Source organism: Pleuronectes platessa, chromosome 13, assembly GCF_947347685.1.
Source record: "Pleuronectes platessa chromosome 13, fPlePla1.1, whole genome shotgun sequence".
In the NCBI taxonomy this organism is placed as follows: Eukaryota; Metazoa; Chordata; class Actinopteri; order Pleuronectiformes; family Pleuronectidae; genus Pleuronectes; species Pleuronectes platessa.
Window position 1 is genome coordinate 20,867,655 of NC_070638.1, and position 21,874 is coordinate 20,889,528.

At 40.6% G+C, this 21,874-nt stretch overlaps 1 protein-coding gene across 1 annotated transcript in view; it reads right to left on the minus strand.

Moving 5' to 3' along the window:
* astn1 (astrotactin 1) overlaps positions 1-21,874 on the minus strand; it is a 421,252-nt gene that overhangs the window by 249,356 nt on the left and 150,022 nt on the right. The window contains exons 9-11 of the mRNA XM_053438754.1: positions 16,381-16,465; positions 13,304-13,378; positions 8,594-8,731 (exon numbers count right to left, since the gene is read on the minus strand). Coding sequence (XP_053294729.1) covers positions 8,594-8,731; positions 13,304-13,378; positions 16,381-16,465 — 298 coding nt within the window. The remainder of the gene's footprint in view (positions 1-8,593; positions 8,732-13,303; positions 13,379-16,380; positions 16,466-21,874) is intronic.

Here is a 21,874-nt window from a genome sequence, read left to right on the forward strand (position 1 = left end):
TTTGCAGTGTCTTGAAAAATAATGCCGCAATGGAAAAAAAGAAGGATGTGTGAGCATGGAGTCCAGGGGGTTGAAGAACTGAATATATTTACAATATATGAAACACCGTAAGTGAAACAAAGAGAGCTGTAAATGTGATAAGGGGGGTACTGACTGGAAATGCTCTTGTATTGCTACTGGTCAAATTAGCAATAAAAAGGATGTACTTCTGTACATCCTTTTCAGATCAATAAACAAATGAGATATTAGCTAAGATGTTACCTAAACATCAGCATCAAACTCCAACGGCCCTAAAGTCAAATCAGATGGGTCACAAGACCATCAGGGGAAAAATAATGATGGTTACAGTTTCTGAGTTTTCTCTCGTTTCTGCTATTTTCTATTGAAATATCTTAGATTTATCTCTTAACATCTCTATAAATCCCTCCAAGTAAGCAATTGGAGGAGCAGGAACCTCTTTGCTTCTACTGATGTGACAGGTCAACATCTGCTGACCAACTCCCTGCATCCCACTGACTTTTATTTGGTCTTATAAATAAGATGAAACATACAATAATATGTTAAGGCAATAAATAGGTTTTTCGTTTTACACTAGACACTATAGTGGTTCCATTCCATATCATACATCATCTAGTAGAGAAATGCAAACTGAAAAAATGAAAGTGTCCACATGAGAAACTTCAGAGACATCGATCACATACAGAACTAAACCGAGTACCGACCCTGACAGGAATGGTAGCATAGAATAAAGTAAAATCCCTTGAATATGGCAACATTTCTAACTTTGGTTTCTACAATCATTACCTGTGGCAAACATGCTATTTATGAAAATTTAATTCATAAATTTAGCCTTAAACACCTGTACTTTTATAAGACAATCCATCCATCCATTATATACGTTCACCTCTTATCCTTTGAGGGTTACAGGGGGAGCTAGAGCCATTCCTCACACATATTGGGCCAAAGCCTTGCGTAGACCCTGGGCAGGTTATAGAGACAACCATTAACATTCGCATTCTCACCTACGGACAATTAAGAGTCACCAATTAACATAACCTCAATCTGTGTCTTTGGGAGGAAGCTGGAGAACCTGAAGAAAACCCACTCAGACACTGGGAGAATATGCAAACCTCACACAGAAAGAAAGCACCTGAACTGGGATTCAAACCATCAGACCTGTGAGGATACAGTGCAAACTACTTCACACTGTGCGGTGAAAATCAATTGAGCAGAACGAGATATTGAATACTTGTTTTCCTTAATAGCTTTTCATTATGTTGCATCATCTTTTACATTAATTCTTATCAAAACCTATTGACAAAAGGGCAGATTCACCTACATTGTAACTTGACCACAGACAATTCAATTGGAGATTTGCCGATCTCGCTACCAGCAGCTAAAGCTCCCTTCTCTCTCACCCCACAGTCCCAGTTTATATTTGTATGTCCATCAGTCTTGCAGTCTGCAGCCCTAACCAACCTTAGTGACAAGAGACTTTGACACAGCTCCCTCCGGAGCCACAGAAGGCTTTGTACAACTTTTTCTCACATATGCAGTAGTACTCCCCAATTCCTGTAAACACACTTTGATGTGTAGAATCTGCAGGGTTCCCCTCTGAGGTTCAGGAAAGACTGTGACAGCGGCAAATATATCACTGTTCTTGCTGAGTTACTGGTCTGGAAACACAGATGACACTGTGCGTTGTTGTTGTCCCTGAAACAAGTACGATAAATCATTCTAAATTGAATTCAGGTTTATAATTTAAGACATTCATCTACAGTCTGTGTTTAATACTTAGCAATCTGTGCAACAAGACGGTTGAGTTACGACGGCTGAGTCAAAGGAAGTAACTCAGGATCTATTCACCGTAACTGGAACTAACAGCCTTTTTTTAACAGACACATGTTGTGCCTCAGTTTAAATACTATGTCACTTATGGCTTCTGTCATTCAATGCTAAAAAAAAACAATTTTAATTCCTGTTCTAGAAGTATTTTTTAAGCAGATGTGGTACACAATTCAGTAACATACACACCTGGAGCCATATTTACCCATGGGTATCTCCACATCTCTTTCACTCACATAGTAATCAGCAGGTTTGTGATTTATGCCCAGCAACAGGCCCACATATTTCCTTCTTAGAAAGCAGCCTTTTTTCTATTTTACATGGGGATGCCACGTTCACTGAGAAAGACTGCACACTTTAGGTCAGACCTTTTTTTGAACTCAGTTGAGCGGAGTGAGATAAGTCAAATGGCTATTACAGTATTTAAAAGGAATCACCGATTGGATTTATGAAAGTCAATCAACCTCTTCCGTAGAAATCTCAATCTAAAAACATCTGTAAGGGTTCACATTGGTTGGTAATGACTTCATCCTCCAGTTTAGCTTGATGTCTTTCATTTTTATTTCATGTGCATACTTTCAAATCCCCTACAGTTTATAGTCTCATGTAAAATACAAAAAACATGTTGTAAATTTTCCATGAACTGTGAATGCACAATTCACAAACTATCAATCACAGCTGGTGGGGGGGTTCCTTCTTAGCTAACAATCATGATGTCCCCCCCCTCCCCCCCGTTTTTATAGGATCAAATAACTAAAATGTAACTAATTTAGAAATCTTTAACTAATTTATCAGAAACATCAAAATCTGAACCTTATGACCTTTACAGAAGCCATTAAACAGGAAATGATGAAGACGCTTTGGCTTCACTTTTGGTCGAACTGCCATATTGTCCATCTTTATATACAGTCTATAATTTGTGTTACAGGTTCAGTGTGTGAGATTTAGTGAAATCTAGCTGTGAGGTTGCAGACTGCAACCAAAACTGATACCCCTGCCATCATCCTCCCCTTCTAAACATGTAGGAGCATCTTCAGTTGATGTAAACATTTAATAAATAATAAAAGCAAATGGGGCTCTGTGGAGATGGTATTTGCTTTGTCCATTCTTGGCTACAGTAGAAACCTTGTGGTGAAATTTGTAGTTATAAAGAGCTAATTCTAAGCTAGCAAAAACCCACCACTGCTTAATATCAGGCGATTGTTCAGTAATGGGTCAGGGCTAGAATACTATTTTCAAATTCTGTCCATAGATCACCTATGTCCTTAAGATTTATTCAGAAAGCAGAAATACCAATAAATTAAATATCTAATACATTTTATCAAAGTAATCCACTTTGTGTCTCAGCAACTGCATGCATCTGTCCTGGCCTTGGCACTGATCATCCTACTGTTCTGCTCTTGTTAATAGAATTATAGTAATCAGCATATATGTCACATAAATAACCGATACAAGATAAATGTCAAAAAGATCAATGGACTTGATTAATCAGCACAGTCAACATGTCTGTCTACAGGGATAAAAGGATGCTGAAATAACGGATAGAGCCTATACATAATTTTTCCGAAGCAGACGCATGTTTAGTGCATTTATTGGCTTCTAACTGTGTGTGTGTGTTTGTGCGTGTGTAGAATTGAGGGCACTGATAATAAGCAGGGATAACAAGGAGGGACTTGGCAGCTCGTAACTACAGTTGTTTGCAAAGCCTCCGTTTAGAACCTCAAATTTTTTATATCCAGGATTTAAAAGCAGGGGTCAAGGTTGAGTGGAAGATACAGCTGGCTGTCATCAGCACAGAAAAAAACATAGATACTCAAGGGAGCCTAATATGGAGCTGTGTGGTACTCCACATGAGATGGGAAAGGAAACAATCTATTCTAGCAGAATTGGATTTTGTCTTGGAGGCAGGACAGAGTCCACTGAAGGGTCTGTTTGCTATTGCCACCATGGATGATGTCTAAGGGATACAATGTTCATCCTAATGGTCTAAGACAGTTATGTATGTTTGTACTCCCTTTGCTGGAACTCAACCTACTTAGCAAAGATTCCCAGGATGAGTCTCTTACATCACTTACATTATGTGCTGAGTACAAGGTATTTTATGTAATTGGCTCTATTCATATACCACATACATGGACATACACTGTGCTATGCTTTTTTTGTGGCTCTTGGAATGTGCATTTCTGTCTCTAGGTCTATCACAGAAAAATCTCCACAATTATCTGATGGATTGGCATACAACTTTAAAGAGGCTTAATTGCAAGGCACAGGGGGAGAAGCAATAGTTGCATTTCGGCCACTAGATTTGTTCCACTTAACATTTCACACCTGTGGCAATGGAAGACCTTCAAAACCATTAGTCTCCGGTTTCCACGATTTGCATCAAAAAGCCCACCCAACAGTCACAATTTGGTCAAATGTAAACAAACATACATAATACACATGTTTTTCACTAATTCAGTGACTTACAATTCCTTTGGAGATTATCCACACTACTAAATCAATAAGTATAAATAAATAAATAGAAATATGCTCATTAAATGACTCCAGAACTTGTTTGAGAGAATTTTTTTTTTTTTTTTAGTTTTATTCAGATAAAAGTATAGTTACATGTAGACACATGGGTGATTTGCGAATATATCAGCTAAGATTGAATTCAGTATACTTGTAATGATGCCTATTTACCAAAATAAACTACCCTTCACTTCCTTTATTACATTCTGCAATGTAAACAGGTCTTCTGTCTTCCCCAGAGTATGGGGAATATAAATCCAAAACTTAAAGTGATTTTGAAGGGGGACTCACAGTGTCACACCATGCATAGCCCTATTAGAACCATCAGATTTACATTTATAGTACCTGTGTGAGACATCTCGAAAACTGCAACAACTCATGATAACTTTTTTGTTTATCATCATTTTTTAACTAGCTCACCAAAGGGCTCAAGTGTGAAATGTTGTGTCTCAGCAGCTCCCCCTCCCCCCTCGACTGTCATCATTTCAATTTGAGGCCCAACTGAGCGCTGGCTTCTTCATCCATACCCACTGGCACCTTTGTGGAAACAGTACCAAAACTAGATATAGATAAATTAACAAAAGACGCCCCGTCACTGGGTCATTTGTTCGCATTATTGTCAGATGATATATTATAAAATAAGGAATGTGGGCGATGAATTCAGTGAAAAGTGAAGGTTCATCTATTCATTATCTGCACCATTTTTCCTTTGTGGGGAAGCTGGAGTGCATCCCCACCGAGCACGGATAGGTGCTGACATACAGAGAAAAACAACCATTCATACTCACACATTTAGGTTTTAGCCTCTCCAACTGACCTAAAGTGAGGGAGGAAGCCGCAGTACCCATACCTACATGCAACGCTATGAGGCGGCAGTACACTTTAAGTGAAAGTGACAACTACATTTTATATTGTGTAACTGACCTTAACTCAAAGTTTTCAAACCAAAATAATACTGCAAACTCAGCTCACTATGTTTCTTTAAAAAAGCGTCTTTGTGTCAGAGACCTTGCACTCTCTGTTTGATAATTAGCTGCACAATAAAAACAATGTACTTAGCCTACTGGAGGCATTAGTTAGAGTCAGTTTTGTTTCATGGTATTCCTGCCGCAGGACTTAAATGAACTGACCGACATAACTTGAGCTCCAACATGCTAATGAGGGGAAATGATGGGGATATGCATTTGAGCGAGACTAATTGTACCTGACATAATTTTCACGGGGCAAATAACCACTGGTAACTACAGGGCAGGATCTGACACGGTTGTGCACATTAACGTGTTGACAGGGCACGCTCCAGGTACGAGACAATTCCCACCACTAATTACATTAACATACCTCCTCTCTGAAAAGTGATCCTGTTCACACTGACTTCATAATCCTGTCAACACAACTGCAGTCACCTTAACTCTCTGGGCGAGTCATGATGCTGCTGCCCAATGACACAAGAGGGTCTAACAATGAATATATATGGGGTCTGTCCTTCACAAGAACATGGGTAGATACTAGTACAATAGCGCAACCTAGCAAAACAAGGCAGCAAGGCAGGACTCACACTTTTTGCACTTGCACTTACATGTACAGTAAATCTTATAAAAGCAATATTGGCCTGTGCTATGCTAGTTGTTTTTCCACAGTAACAGGGTTGATTGAGATTGATTTTCTAATCTGTACAAAATCTTAATCAAACTTTAGTCAAAGGTCAAATCTGAAATCAATGTACTGATGATATTTAAATTAATCATTTACTGTCTCTGCTGTCTATGCAAGAATCAGATATCTGTCAAAATATTTGAGGTAGCTCTAATATGCAGAGACTAGAATGACTCAAAGGTTTTTTGAAACATTTCATATATTATCCTTGGCCACAGTCTTAAGGATCTGAGTATTGAATAGATTAAGATACATTTATTTGTCCCAAACATATGCACAGACATGCAGGTAGGGAAATGTAACCTCTGCCTTTGACCCATCTGCTGCAGGACACACAGAGCAGTGATCGACCATGTAAGGCGCCCGGGGAGCAGATGTTGGGGGAGTAAGGTGCCTTGCTCAGGGGCACTAGACAGGGTAGGGAGAATCCTCTTGGATTTTTGGAAAGATCCATCCAGGTTCGTCTTTTTGTTGTTTCTCCGTGGAGTCGAACCAGAGACGAACCAGAGACCTTTTCTGCCCATAGTCCAAGTTACTGCCACTAGTCCACCGCCTGTGAGCATGGTGGTATTGTTATAAGGTTTCTGCCAAATGTGCATCCACCATAAACTAAATGCATATTAGTTGCTTATATATGAAGAATGTAGCAGTGCAACTTGAAACTTGAACACTGTATATTGTATATAAAGACAGACAGTGCTTCTCCACTTCCTCCAACCATCCACAAATAAAGCCATAATAAAGAAGACGTCATGGAGCCAAAGTCTCTCAAACAGCGATGGGTAAGCCGTGGTAAAGATGTCCCACTAACAAAGGCGTCTGACTCGTCACGACCATTCATAATGTTTCACCCTGTTTTTATGGTATCAAATAGGTCATTGACTACAAGCACTTGGGCACACATGGTTACAATAAGAACTATCGATAAGAACTACAATAAGAACTATCGACAGAAACCAGTTTTGCCCATGTCCCATCCATTAACTTGGAGGCTTGGTTAAGCCAGCCACTAAGGGGCAATCAAGACAATGTGCCTTCACTTTTCGGGAGCCATTATGTTGTCCATGTTTATATACAGTCTACTTTCTGGACTGAGAAACATCACAACCCCCCCAAAACAAATGTGGTGTATTTTCTGTTACTGCCGTGAACTGAGTCCATTTTAATACTGCAGCATTGTGCTCAGATCATTTATGGATCTCTGCAGCACATGCACAACCACAGCCGCTGCACACAGAGCAGATTGTCTTTGAAGGAGTTATGAACCATTTAACAATCGAAATGCTCTTTATGGCTTTGTATCGCAAAGCGATTACTTCTCCTTATTCTTTTTTTTACTCAGTTTTTTCTTCCTCTTCATAATTGATTATGTGTTGGATGTTTTATTACCCTTTGAATAATGACTGCCAAGACCTCTGCATCTACCACACAGGGATACCTAAGACTCCCTACAATAATAATAAATACAAAAACAAATGCTCATTAAGTGTGAAGACAAACAGTGAGACGTGTTCAGAGAGTTAACAGTAACCGTTTTCTGCAAGTGGTAGTGCTGGTTTAGGGGGTGGGTAGTAGTATTGCTGGTATTAGTAGTAGTAGTATCCTACCTTTTGAAATATTATATTTATTCATTTGGGCTCTCTGTAGTAACTTTTATAACACACTTTTTTCATAGAGTTTGATAGGTGCCACAACGTCAGTCAGCTCTTAACATTTTCATTGTCTTATCTTATTTTTTGCATGTACTAATTGTCATGTCATTTCAGAATTCAGCCACTCCCCCCTGCTCTGCATCACCTCGTCTCACGGATCCCATTACCTGCCCAACCCACAGACTCACCTGCTTCCCATCAGTCATTAGTCACCCAGTATATATACCGGCTCATTTCCTCTTTTCTCTGCCAGATCGTCTAGTGTGTTTGTGCCTAGCTTTCCAGCGGTAACCCTGTTTGCTCTGTTTTACCTGCTCCCTGTCGGATTTGTTTGCTACCTGACTGTCTGCCCAGAGTTTGACCCCCTCATCTGATACCAACAATGATGGCTTACTTTGAAACTAGGTCCAGATAGAAACCTACAGCAGTAGACATTACACAGTCAGTAACAGTTGAAGTTAGCCAGCATCAGTACAGTCACTAAGCAGTGACTGTCACAGAACAGTCTGAGCTGGACACAAAGAAATTGGAACCTGCGTGAAGCAACATATGAACAGTATGTCTTTTGTGTCGACCTAAATTTAGGACATTTTCACGTTAGTAATGGCTACTTAACTTGAAACATATCACCGCTGTTCAGCTCAATCCAGCTTATGTTAGACTGCTATATGAGATGACATGCTCAATTACGGTCTAAACAATATCAAATTTTTCAACTGATTGAGTAGATTTACCTTAGTTCTAAACCAAATTTACATTTAGTATATCACATTGGTGAATCGCTCTTCCTTTTCGCCCTCAAAGAAGTTACTGGCCAATTCAAGGTCAATCAACCTGCCCTAGATACACTTTCACTGGTCCCAAGCCCCTTGGACGTCTGGTATGCCGGACACTGAATGAAAAGGGTCCCTGGAAAAGTCATCACTCACCGTACGTCCACCGCGTCCTCCATGACCGTCATGTCCGTCTTGCACTTTGCTGAGGGGTTGATGGCAAGCTCGGCAGGGGGGATGACGAAGCTTTTACTCAATGGCAGCCACATTCCCTCTCCTAAGGTGTATGTGAACCTGCCCAGGACAACAAGGGTGCATGAGACGAGAAGGTTTACAGGTTTATGCTTTTCAAAAACCATGGTCAAGTCAGTGGAATGCAAGTGGAAACGAGAGACAAAAAAACGTTCATATTAAAATTGCAGAACAGAATAAAATTTGAACTTGATTTCTTCCCAAAAAAACTAAATCCTTCTTATTGATAAGCGACCCAGACAAAGGTGAGATGAAGTTTGAACGACTACATGTCCACACAATAGAATTCGATTAATAATTCTCATTCGTACTGATTTATTGCAGAGCGACATTTTTTGATTGAAATATTTAGATGAATCGTGTTTGTTAACAAACAATGAAAAATGTACAACCAGCTTTTGTTAGCATTCCCGTCTATGCCTAACAAAGCTAATATTCTTCTCAGACTACTCCACTTTCTCTTTAGCTGCTGAATTCTTCACGCCTGGTCACAATTTTTTTTTTTTCCAATGTTAAATGCCTGGTGGATGGGATGGTAAAAGCATTTTTGCTAAAGACAGCGGAACCAACAGGCACAGACTTTTATAATAAAGACAAGGAGCTGAAATACGCTAAATATCTCAGCAGAGCCAGGGAACTGCAGGGTCTTTCTCTCCTCTTGAATGCATCATGTGTTAATGATGCAGGGTTTCTGCTCAAAATGTGAAGTCTCAAACCAAAGTCAATATGTACTTTATGACATCATCAGGGTTTCTGTACTCAAACTAAAGAGAGCCCCAGGACCCAGAGACAAGTTCTACACAAACTTCACGTGTTAAATAAGTGAAGTCAACACCACATCGGTGTCTGGTCTTCATAGCGTGAGAAAGCATCCACCAAGTCCCGTCACGCTGGCTACTTTTCGAACATGAATGTTTCCACTGCATCAGTGACTCTGAATAAGCATCAAGCTGGTTGGGGGTTATCTATTTTAGCTTTCAGCAAACTTATCCTTTTTGCATAACTCTTTATTGAGCAGTAGAACGCTGTGCGCTAATGGACACAATGCATACCAAATGAGATACCCTGACGAAAAGAGCCAATAAGAGGTTCCCCTGAGGCAAAACAGGCCTATAAATCTGTAAACAATGTCTGGGACGAGGGCTTTAAAACAATTATTTATTTGTGAGTCAATGAATATCATCAATCTTTAAACAGTCTGCACATGAAACGTAATACTTACACTTTTAAGTTAAACAGTCCACACTGATTTGCATCAAATGCATTATTAGCGCTGATTCATTATGCATGCGTACTTTTAGCACAGAGGAAAGTAACTTGTTGATTTTAAATGGTTAACAATTCCATTTTTATGCAGACTAAACAAATTTACTCATTCACAATTGTTCAATTTGCATGTAAGGAAAATGCTAAGTTAGCATAATGAAAGGGCAGTGAATCATGGAGGCTGCACGCATTACCAGTCCCTTTTAAGAACACAATGATTAAACCACTGTGTAAGCAGAACACTTAATTACATCCAGCCAATTACTCCCTTTGTTTCAAAGTCAAGTTTCGCTGGATCAAAGTGCTGCTGGTCTCCCACTTACTGTAAAAGTTGGGATTCTCGTAAGTTATTAGAATCCATCTAAATGTTAATATTTCTGCATATTTTTTCTTTTTTCCAGGAAGCTGCTTCCGTCTCTCTCACCAGACACTCACCATTCCTTATGGGAGCGTGCACAACAGGAGACCAGAAATTCCCTGTGATGCAGTGTGACGTATATGGGTGGCCATGGGACAAATTAGCACCCAGTTAACGAGCATTGCTTAACGGACAACTGGGACGAGCTGCTATATGACTTATTTGGTGCAACACTGGAGGTGGAAAACACTGAGAGATCCCACGAGGGAACGGTTGTTGAGTGGAAAACATGTTCGCAGTTCTCGAAGGAGCGCCTGGCAGTTAATACTGTGCAAATGACAAACGCCGTGTGCTCAAAAGCCAACCCTTAGGAGAATGTTGCAGGCATCCTCGACTCTGCTTTGTTTCATCCCGCTCTCTCCACCACTGTGTTTCTAATTGCCTCATTTGCCGCGTTGTTTAATGGTAATATCTGCTTAAGCAAACACGATGATGGCTGCACGGCTCTCGGAGCGCTGGGTGACATTCAAGGCCCTTTTTTTCCCCCCTCCCCAGCGTGTGGAGCCTACGGGGTTGTTTGGTGAAGTTCAAAGCAAGAGACCGTAACGTTTAAATTAGGATGGACGGCTGGGTGGGAGCAGTCTGAGGAGAAAGCAATTTTAAACTGCACAGCTGGACAGAATGAGAAGGAAAAGGCCTCTTGCAGGAAACCTGAAAACATGCTGGCAGGGAGGACTGTGTGTCAGAGCACTTTCTACAATCAATCAACTACTTTACTTGTCGCCATAGGACAATTCATTGTGCAGCTGTGAAAGAAAAGATACAAGCCAAGGCATATGGATGCAATACAAACACCAATGCAAGGTGTTTAACATTTTAATTACAGGTAAAGGTAGAAGGGGAAGTTAAGTTTAAAGATGGCAAACTGGTATGAGTTTTTAAAAGTGTTAAGTTGGGGAATGGAACATTTAAATTAGGGGTGTGAACTTTCAAGCTTGTCATGATGTCACGTGTCTGTTGATCATGATAATAGATGAGAGCTCTGACGCCCCCAGTGAGGCACAAAACGAAGACTAGCTAGTTAAACAAGCTAATAATAATCTGTATTGATGTATCATGAATATTTTTGGATTACTATTATGGGCTTTCAAAGGCTCTATTGATACTACCAAACTCAGGCACCAATCAGCAGGTAAAATTAGCAAATTGCTGGAGACCACAGTGGCGCAGAATTCCAAAATTTCTCTCTTTAGTTGGTGGAGACCAAATGAGAGAATAAAGAGTGGATTTTGATTTCTTGGGTCACCACCACCTCCGAATGAAGCCTAATGCTGCCTCTTGTCTGCTCGATATAAGCCAACACAACTCAATGAGGTGACAATATAACTGCTTTGCTTTTACTAAATAGATCTGGAGATATGCTGGCCACTTGGGGGCAGCGAAGATAAGTTGTGTAAACATCCAGCAGCTCAAGAGGAGCATTAGCATTTATTTGAATATGTGTTTCTGGCCACCTTTTTAAAAGTACGTTCAAAATCCACATCTCTTTTTTTTTTTTTTTTAATCTTTAACAGAGATCTGACTTAGTGAAATATCTCAGTCTGCCGTTGCTAAGAGCTCCTCTAGGTTCACCTGCTACGCACTATATTTGTTGGCTGTTTGATTCTGTACATGTAGTGTACAGAGGATTTTCAGAGCTTGTTTACTGAGAAAAGCAGCTTAAAACGATGTTATGAGAGCTGTGAGAGTGAAGCTGTCGGCTGGACAACTAAACAATGAGCTAAAACTCACCTTGAAAAGCTGTGAAGCTGAGGAAAGGTTCAGCTTCGGGTGATAATTCTCTGTAGGTTCATCACAGAGCGAGCCCTTTCATACTGACTCATTTTTTTTTTTACACTCACTGCTTTTTCATATTATTAATCTATTAATTAAAGTCACTTCAAAGTATGCCTTCAGTGAATAGGCTTGGGACCGAGTGTCAGTACAAACTGAATGAAGAAGAATTTATTCATGGAGACAACTTTATTCCTTAACGAACTGACGAAGTTAAATATAGAGTTGTTACAAGTTCTTATTATTTAAACTTGCACCACTGCCAAGCCGTTTTCCAGCATGAACTCCGGAGAATGTTCCTAGAAATTGGTCCGGAGTCTCTCCAGAGTTTGTTTAACATGTGAACAACGTGGCAGGAGATTCTTCGCTCAGACGTGATCACAGCAACACAGGAATATCAGGAGTTCAGGTAAGTGGTGGTGCAGCATTTAGGGGGGAGGACGGAACGTCAGCTGAGGATATCACATGTATTTTGTTTACAGCACATCGGCACAGGGGATTTTATCATGCAACACTCTCTTGGTATCTTGCTCTGTGTCTTTTTCACACTGAGCTATTTGTATTTGTTTCTTTCAGTTTCGGTCACATATTTGAGCCATAATCAACATGCCCACTCCTTGGCGGTGAGTCCTGCGGAGGATCTCCTGCTGTGTTCTCACATGGACTCATTCAACAAGAGAAACTCTAGAGAGTCTCGCTCTCCCAATCAGACATTTGCTGTCTCACATGCATCCCCTCAGGAGAATAACAGGAGAATATCTGGAGTTCTGTGCATGTCTGAAAGCAGTCCAAGACATTGCAATCCTGGGAAAGGACTTTTTTTCATGTGATCACACTTTCACAAGGAATTTATAAATGTGAACTGCTGCTCCCAACTAAACATGCAACTGCAATAGCTCAATTAAAACTTGAGTCTGAGCACCAGAGCACAGATATGACCAGAGAGATAATAAGCACCTTTAAGTGAAACACCGCTACAGGAGGCCGGAGCTCAGCCAGAGCTCAGCATCCTAATAATCACGAGGAGCAGAGCTAATCAAAGCTGGTGTACTGGGATTATAACAATTTATCTGATGACACAGTCGTCTGTGAAGAGTTCTGCAGCACCTCAGAAATTGCAGTCATTTGAAACAAAGTTTTGTGAAGTTTCCCCTCACCTGAAAATGCGATCAGAGGGTTGTTCTCCCATCACAAGATCAAAACCGCGTTGGAAGATAGTGTAGGGCCAGGGACTGGCATGGGAAAAAAGAAAAGATCAGAGAAAGAGACAAAAAAGAGGGGAGAGAATAAAATTGTTTTAAAATCAAAGCAAGAGAAGTGTTACATTTTTCAGTGTATCCATCCCCCTAACATAAACCTCCTGAAATCACAAGCCATATTTCAGTGTCGAACTTTGCGTCATCCCCGCCTTCCAAAGCCCCCACAAATCACAAGCAGCATTACGACGTGTGCTCTGTGTAAACATGCTGATTGAAAAATGTGTTCTCCGGCAGATGACATGCAGTGGGACTTCGGCTCATATCCATTTACCAGGGGGAGGGGATAAGGGAGGATGACAGGGTGAGACAGAGTGGGAGAAAGAGACGGAGGGTGACGGAGCGAGCAGGCGACGGGAAAAAGAGAGACACGGAGAGCGGGAGAGAGAGAGAGAGAGAGGAACGCCGAGGGGATGAGACAGATGCCAGGAGGCAGAAGTGAGAGAGGGAGAATGATGGAGATTAATGGGGAGTGGCAGCTCGGGGACTAAACAGTCTGCAAAGTGAGAGTGTAAGGAGGAGAAGTGACAAGGGCCCAATGTCATTCTGAGCAAACTCCTACACCACTGTAAGCAAAAAGAACATCAGGGGGGGGGGGCTTCCATGCCACAGGCTGCGGTCATTAAACATTTAAGACGCCCCAAGGAGCGCTTGTGACAGAGACACAGGGAGAGCACCAGGGAAATGAGATACAGAGGTGCACAGGTCTGAGGAGGAAAGTGGGATGTCTGAAAAAAACAATTTTGAACATGACGTGTAATAGAGTGAAAATAAAAAGAATACGGCTCGATCTGTCTGCTGCAAGCCAGACGCTAGTGGTTTTATAGGCTGAGCTTTTCTCGCCATTCATAATAAATTCAGTCGCAGTGTGTGATGAAATCATCTTTTGGTAGGAAAACCCAGCGCCAGTCCACAAAACGTACAACAAAAAATCAAAGCAGGGAATGTATTTATGCTTGGCATTTCTTAAAAGGCGCCCTGTGGAATTTTGACCACAAGTAATGCTGTGGAGGATGTTTTTATGAATGGATCCCTGGTTTGTTTTCATGTTGTGCACAAAGGCTCTGCATGCTGGAGTGTCATTGTGCAGGCGACCCAGGGCTTGTTGCTGTGGAAGGCTTCATCCTAATGCCCAGATTTAGAGTTTAGAGGTGTACATGGCCAACAAAAGACTACACAAAAGGAAAATGTTACATAAACAATGCAAAATTGTGTGAAAAACGCACTTGCAAATGTTTTATAGGAAAGGAAATGCACTGTATGTTTTTGTCGAAGAAAATACAACTTGTAAAGGGCTCATTTAATCCAATTACTTGAACATGCAAATAAATGCATCTTCATGTATATGTAAGTTTAGAGGATAAAGCATGTTCATAAATCTGTCTCTAAATAGATCTAGTACATTCCCACTCCTCGACCATAGGGCCTGTTCTCGCTATATGTAACTTAGGCTCTCTTGTTGAACTTACTGATTTCAGCTTCAAGTGAAGTCATTCAAAGCAAGTGCTTCTCTAAAAAATTCAGTGAGAAAACTTAAAACATGAAATTCTAAACAAAGGTTGTTGTGTTTGTGACTGTAGCAGCTCCTCTTGTTTAGGAAGCCAGGGTACATGGGTGATAACCGCTGCTCAGTTGTGTTTGAGGTCAGTGAGTGGGACGTGGGAATGGTTTTCTACATGAAAACCACCTCATCGCTAGAAAGCGGAGCCTGCAAGATTCAATCACCTTGTGTGGCTGCAGAGGGTGCTGTTATTCTGTGAAAGCTGCATAGTGTTGCTTTAAAATAGCACAACACATATATGGAGCCTTGAGTGTGCCACAGGAAAGATGAGACTTATACTGTGTTTCTTATGAGCAATATCTTCTTTTTAAAAAATGTATTTATTTCATTTCATGTATATTGTTTAAATCTGAATTTGAATGATGAATTAGTAATTTAATTATATATAGGAAATCACAACATACATTGTAAGGCTTTTATATTGTAATGATAGATGTTGTGTATTTCTATGTCCTGTTGGTCAACACAGGACCTTTTCAGAGGTCACATGGAGAGGAGAGTAACTGCACATACAGGAAACCCAGTGTTTGATACTGGGGGAGTGGTGTTGGACAAATGTAAAGGACTTTTTAGTAAGAAACCGTGAACCAACTTCCTGTGGCACAGTCTGAAACAGATATTTTCAAAGCAAAAATATATATAAAGTCATCACTTGGAATCATTATAGAGGTGATTTTAAACCCAGAGATAGGGGCAATCAAAATAACACGATACAACACCAATAACCTGTCTGAAATAATTGGCTGAAAAGTAATCTATTGATCGTGCTAACATTCAAACAACTCGCTTGTTAGGCCGTGATGCATTTTTTGTTTTTCGAGGCACTCCAACAGTTTTTACATAAAGATCAATAAACCCCATGGGGAGTAGCTTTGCAGCCATTGAAAACAAGCTGTGGCTGCGGAGGCTACACCTGAATATGTCACAGTGATGGGATAATGGAACTTGGAAGCTGGACATTTTTCTAACAAAAAAGCCCAAATTAAGACAGGAGGTGGAGTGTCTTTAAAATAAATAAATGAAGATACTATTGGATGGAATAATGAAACTGCTTGATTTATTTCTGATTTAATTTCAATTTAATTCAATTAAATACTGTTTACAATCCTGATGTTTCGTAATGTATCAGGTAAAAATTGGATTAGCCCTGACGACAGTAAATAACTGCATCAAGATAATGAGTTGCTTGTGAATCTGTAGTTTAGGTGCTCCTAACTCACGAGCACCTAAACATGACTTGTACATGATAATTGGCTTCGGTATTATCAAAGCCCCTTTTTCATTTACCTGTCCAAGAAAATGAATAGCCTTGATACATTGGAGGATTTCCTTGTAGTGAATTATTTATCCCTCTTTCTTCTCAGCTTGATAATGAACAGCCATTAACTGTCGTCCTCAGGTGATTAGAGTAGCTTACCCCTGGTTGGGCCCCCACTCACTGCGGATGCAGAGGTGCTTGTGGACTGGGTCCTTCATGTATCCGTCCAGGCAGAGGCAATCTCCTGCAAACAGAGAAACATGTATTCAACCGTGTGTTCATTACAGTTGAGCCCCATTTCTCTCACTGGAGAACTCCCTTTGCTCCTTTTCTTATATTTTTCTCCATGAGAGCTATCGAAAAGACAATCCTCTTCAGGCAGATAAAGAACTTTTTATCATCTTGTGTTTTAATGATGTAGTCGGTTTTCCTTCAGCCACCCAACCCATAGTTTTGTTTAAAATTTTGCAGCAAAAGCTCAAAGTTTTCCAGCAGGAGCACTTTTAATGGGTCATGGGAATGACAGGCCTCGTGTTGCATAATACGTTTTTTTTAGCTGAGGCACAATTAGCATGAAAATAACTTGCAAAGCAAAGAACTCCAATAATGAATGCGTATACACATGAGCCTGATAAGAGCACAATGCATGAGTGTCTTTGAATTTCTACAATACCAGCAGCTGACAGCTTAGTTCAACTCCCAGTACAGGGTCCATAGGCCTCAATGCATTCATGATACTTAATGTACTACCTTTATTGATAAAACTAAACAAAGGTAGGCACAAAAATTCAGACTATAATTTGTGAGCGAGATTTGTAGACCAACCAACTGGTTAACCTCCTAGATTCACATTTCAGTTCATGCTGAGACATCAGCTGTGTATAAAGATATAGATGTCACCCATAGGTAGGTTGTGACGATCACTGTGGGCTGTTTGGCCATCGGCACCTTGGCACTGCCTTACTCTTCCTAACTTCTAGATCAAAATCGGACAAGGATGTGGAGCAAAGGTGGGGATGAAGTGGGTAAAATGAAGCCTGACTGCACACACGCCCACCGTAGGCAAACACACTGAGGTAAGAAGCTGGGCTACTCTACTCTACATTGCTAGCCGGCTATTGCCCAAATAGCACAAAACAAATTTGGGACTCCTTTTGTTGCATGCAGTGTTGCTATGTCTTACTTGCGACCCTGATCTGGAGATCGGGACTAGGCCTCATAAGTGCCACCATTCCATGTGGTAAGTATATGGGATGTACACCTAATCTGGGCAAAAACAATCTATACGCTAACTAGTGTGTAGCTATTTAGTGTTTTCCCCATCAATGGTTAGATGCTGGCTAGCCTAGCCATACTTAGTACTAAACCTTTTGTAGTCGTTGACACTGCTGGTGTAAATTGTAAGGATATTTATGATACTGATAGATATCTCCACTAGGGATTACGTGTACTGCTGTTGTGCTGTGCAAGAGATTACCTTGACTATGACTGCTCAGATAGACAGGTACAGTACTTCTATTTCTCACAAGATGTTAATTTCTTTCAGTACATCCACATGTTGAGGTCATGGCTACCTGTGATGCTTCCATTTGCTGCATCCAACATAAACTATTAGTACCAGTCTGAGCTACTTTACACAGATGCCATCACATACAGTTTCCAGTATTATGTAAAAACTCCGCCATGGGTTGCTTTCTCGTTCTTTTTCATACAGTAGATGTTACATGACAGACTGTCTGATAGAAAGTGGCCTTTTTCAGTGAACTTTATATTTTTCATTACCTAAAGCCTTTATTACACTCATTTGTTTTGCTCCCATCGTCACAGTGTGGATCGTTGGTGACAGCTATGTTCGGCGTACTGCCTCGAGGATCCAGAGACAGACACAAGCAACTACAGCGTGCAGTATGTCTGTGTGTGTTGGTTTGGAGGACTGGACAAAGCCTGGTTTCTTTCTACCACTTCCAGAGTATTACCCATTGTCCAGCTTAACTTATTTTTCTATTTCATAAAACATTAGTCTCCTTTATTTTTAATATTGTTTCTGCCCGTTGTGAATATTTGCTCTTTTGCCAATTTTTCAGTTAATACTTTGTCTACTAGTATATATTGTTGTTTTATATTCTTTGCACCCACCTAACCAAGTAAATTTTCTATATGTGAAGATATACTTGGCCAATAAAAGAAATCTAAAAGAACTTTGTTAGTAGTTTCCAACTTTATGCACGATGGGAAAAGGCTGCCAGACATCCTGAAAGTCAATACTGGACTTAACTTTTAATCATTACTTTAAATGTGTAGATTTAATTGACTCAGTTTATGTTTGTTTCTTTCCACAGTAGTTTGACTGGTTGCAGTGACTGAATAACCCCCGACCTAAGTAGTGATGCGAAGTGATTGAATCATTGATTAGTCTAATAAATATACACTTAACAATGTTATTATTTAGTATAGTAAAGCCTGGCTGGCACAGCAATGTCCGAAAATCCGACATTATGGGGGAAGTGTTAACAGGATCACACAGGCTGCAGGGCTCATGTGTACTGCACAGCGACTGGAGGACTTTGGTCAGTTGAAACTGTTTTTAGACCCTTGGTTCAGGATCCTATGAGTTTAACAGAGGATTGATTACTGAAGATGTCTGCTTATCTACTAATATCTGTTTGACAAACTGAAATAATCCCTCTAAAATCTACCAGTGTGAGTGGTGGAGGGATTTGGATTTGTTCCATACGCTCTGCTGGCATGCTCTTGATAAGTGAAGCCTCTTAGCAAAGAACAGTGAAGCATCAGCTTTTTGTTCGGCTGTCAGCTCCCAGGAGAAATGTCGGCCTTGACTTTGTTCAGCATGATTGATGGGGTCTCACCTTTGGTTTAGAGGGTTACTCAGGAGAAACATGTACAACATGCTCTGCTCATGCTCAATGGGAGGGAAGTGAAGGGCACGGCCCCAAGGCTATAGTCACCAGTGGTAATGGAAAAGGTCAACCGTCAATACCTGCCAGGCTACAGTATATCATACTCACATATTCACAGAGGGAAATGACTCAAGCTTTTTGGGCTTTTGAGTCTATTTATATTCAAAAGCGTAGTTATAATAAATTCAAGAGCATCGCTGTGTGCTCTTGAGTTAATCCTACAGCAGTTCCAAGACCGGGTCCAGTTAAGCTCAAACTCAAAGAGTCTTTGAGTGAGAGACGAGGAAAAAAACTGAATCCTACTCAAGATGAAGGAAATGTGAACACATTGTGCCAATAAGTAATCCCTCTGAAACACTGCATATCCATCTGTACAGGTCTATACATATTCAGCATCCATTTCCTTTGCTTTTTGACTGAACAATGCAGAAAGAAATTTAGGGGCTTCATTTTTTTCAAGGAGAATCAGAAAGAAAAGTGCTTTGTTTTAAGACTGATGCTGACATTTAGGCCAGAATTTAAAAAAAGATACAAGGCTCAGATAGTTCAGGAAAGAGAGATAGTCCAAACTCAAGTGAAAGTCAACTTATCTCATTTAAGAGCATATAGCTCATAGTGAGACAAAACAGAAGGAGCTCATCAAATGCACTTGTGGCAAATAAGTGTAATCTATTAGCCAATTCTGTGACGTGTTTTTTGGTCTGGCTCACTGAACCTGTAAAATAACTTTATAAAGATCATTTTTCAAACGTCTTCTAGGAGGAGCTCAACTTGTCGGAGTGCAGTTAATTCAGTTTTTCTGCCAAGTCTGATCCAAGCCCATGTCAAAGCACAGTTTCCCATTAACCCGCCATTTTGAGATTGGTCCTGCCACAGTCTCAGAAGCGACCAAAGAAATTGTATATGAATGATAATACAATTTGCTGCACTATTTGATGTGATCACGGCCTAGCCACCCCCCGTGAAGTGTTTACATGCAGTTAGACCTCATACTAAGCTGCGGTTGTGCTTGTACCTTTGAAATGCATTGCAGTTCTCTCTCTCTCTCTCTTGTCTTTCCCTCTTTAGTCTGTTTAACCGTCACTCGGAGTTTACCAGCGACTGAATTCATTTCGTGGGAAAGGGTGAAGAGAAAGAGAATCCTTGGATCTGCCCATTTGTTTTATTTGTATGGGTTCTTTCCTTAACCATGCTGCTTCTATCCACCAAACGCCATGGTAAGCCAACCAATAGTTTCTGTAATCTTGCTAAATAACAGACTGACAAAGAAAAGAAAAAATATATATTCTATACAAATTGTTGTAGGAAACTGATGAATGACAGCTTTTATTATTGTCTTTTTACTCAGGTTTATTTAGTCCATCTACTCTCAGGAAGTGAACGCCGCCTCCTCATACACTCTTGACTATCACCTGGATGCCGCTCCAACACTCTCCTTGGCAGCAGTCCCATTGGCATATAGAGTACCTTCTGAACATAATTGCTACTTTTCTGCTTTGTTTAGCGTGCAAGCGAAAGATCAGAAATATTTGTCATCTGAAAGCGGGTTTTACATTTTGAATGACAGCCTGGATTGTGTCCAGAGAATGAGAAGAACTAATGTTGGCGCAGCAATGAGACGACAGGAGCTGCAGAGTTTTCATTTGGATTTGTTACAAAGTCGCTGAACAATCCTTCATCTTCTTATCATTAGTGTGTCTGAGGCCACAGCACTGAACTCAAACTTGTTTTACACTAAGAAGGTGTTACATTCCAAGAGCTCAGTAAACAGGCAACGATACAGTTTCGCACTTTATTTCCCTCATCTCCCACTCTGCTATTCTTCACCTTTTAAAACACGTGACAGTACTATATTTAGGGCAACCGGATTTCGAAAACGTATGGAGTCTTAAATAGCCACGTGATCTCTTGGGCATCGACAAAGCAGCATGGTGTGTTATTGTGAATGTGCAACTTGTGCTGAAAACTCTTTGCTTCAACGAGCAGAAATCTGCACACCGATCCATTAGGCAGTCACATTAAGGAAGCCAGTATGTTATGATATGGGAACGTGTCTCTCCAGAGGCCCAACATGTCTCTTTGAGTCACACACACACACACACGCACGCAGAGCAGACAGAGTGGAGGAATGAAGGTGAGAAAAACAGTCCACAAACCTCAGAACCCAAATGGTCCAGGATTAGGGCTCCTGCAGGAAGGGGAGCGCCGCTCGTTACAGCAGCTTCAATCTTTTTTTGATATTTTGCAGGAGTAGCGCAGATATTGTCGCAGCCCATCTCAGTTTTCATCAGTATCTCCTCCACCATTGGATTCAAGCTATCTATAGCCCCTCTGCAATCTCCTTGCAACACACACACACAAGCACACACACACTTTTACTCTCTCTAGTGGCACATTGTCACACTGACACACACATATGCATGAGGGATTCATTACAAATGCATCCTATGAAAAATACAATACAATTACTGAAGCCTCTCTGTCAGTGCTGCTGGTCCATATATCATTTTATTTTAAATAGTGGACAGAGCTTGTGTTTGGGTGTGTGGGCGAGTCTCAGAAAACGACTCCAACAAAGGCAGGCATGAGTCACACACACTGATCCAGCTTTTGGATTCATTGAAAGGTCTCAGAACTCTGTATTGCCCTGGGGAGAGTGGGGCTTGCTGAATAATAGATGTAAAACAAGGAAGACAGTTTCTCCACTTTAAATGTGAGAATTCCTTCCTGCACTC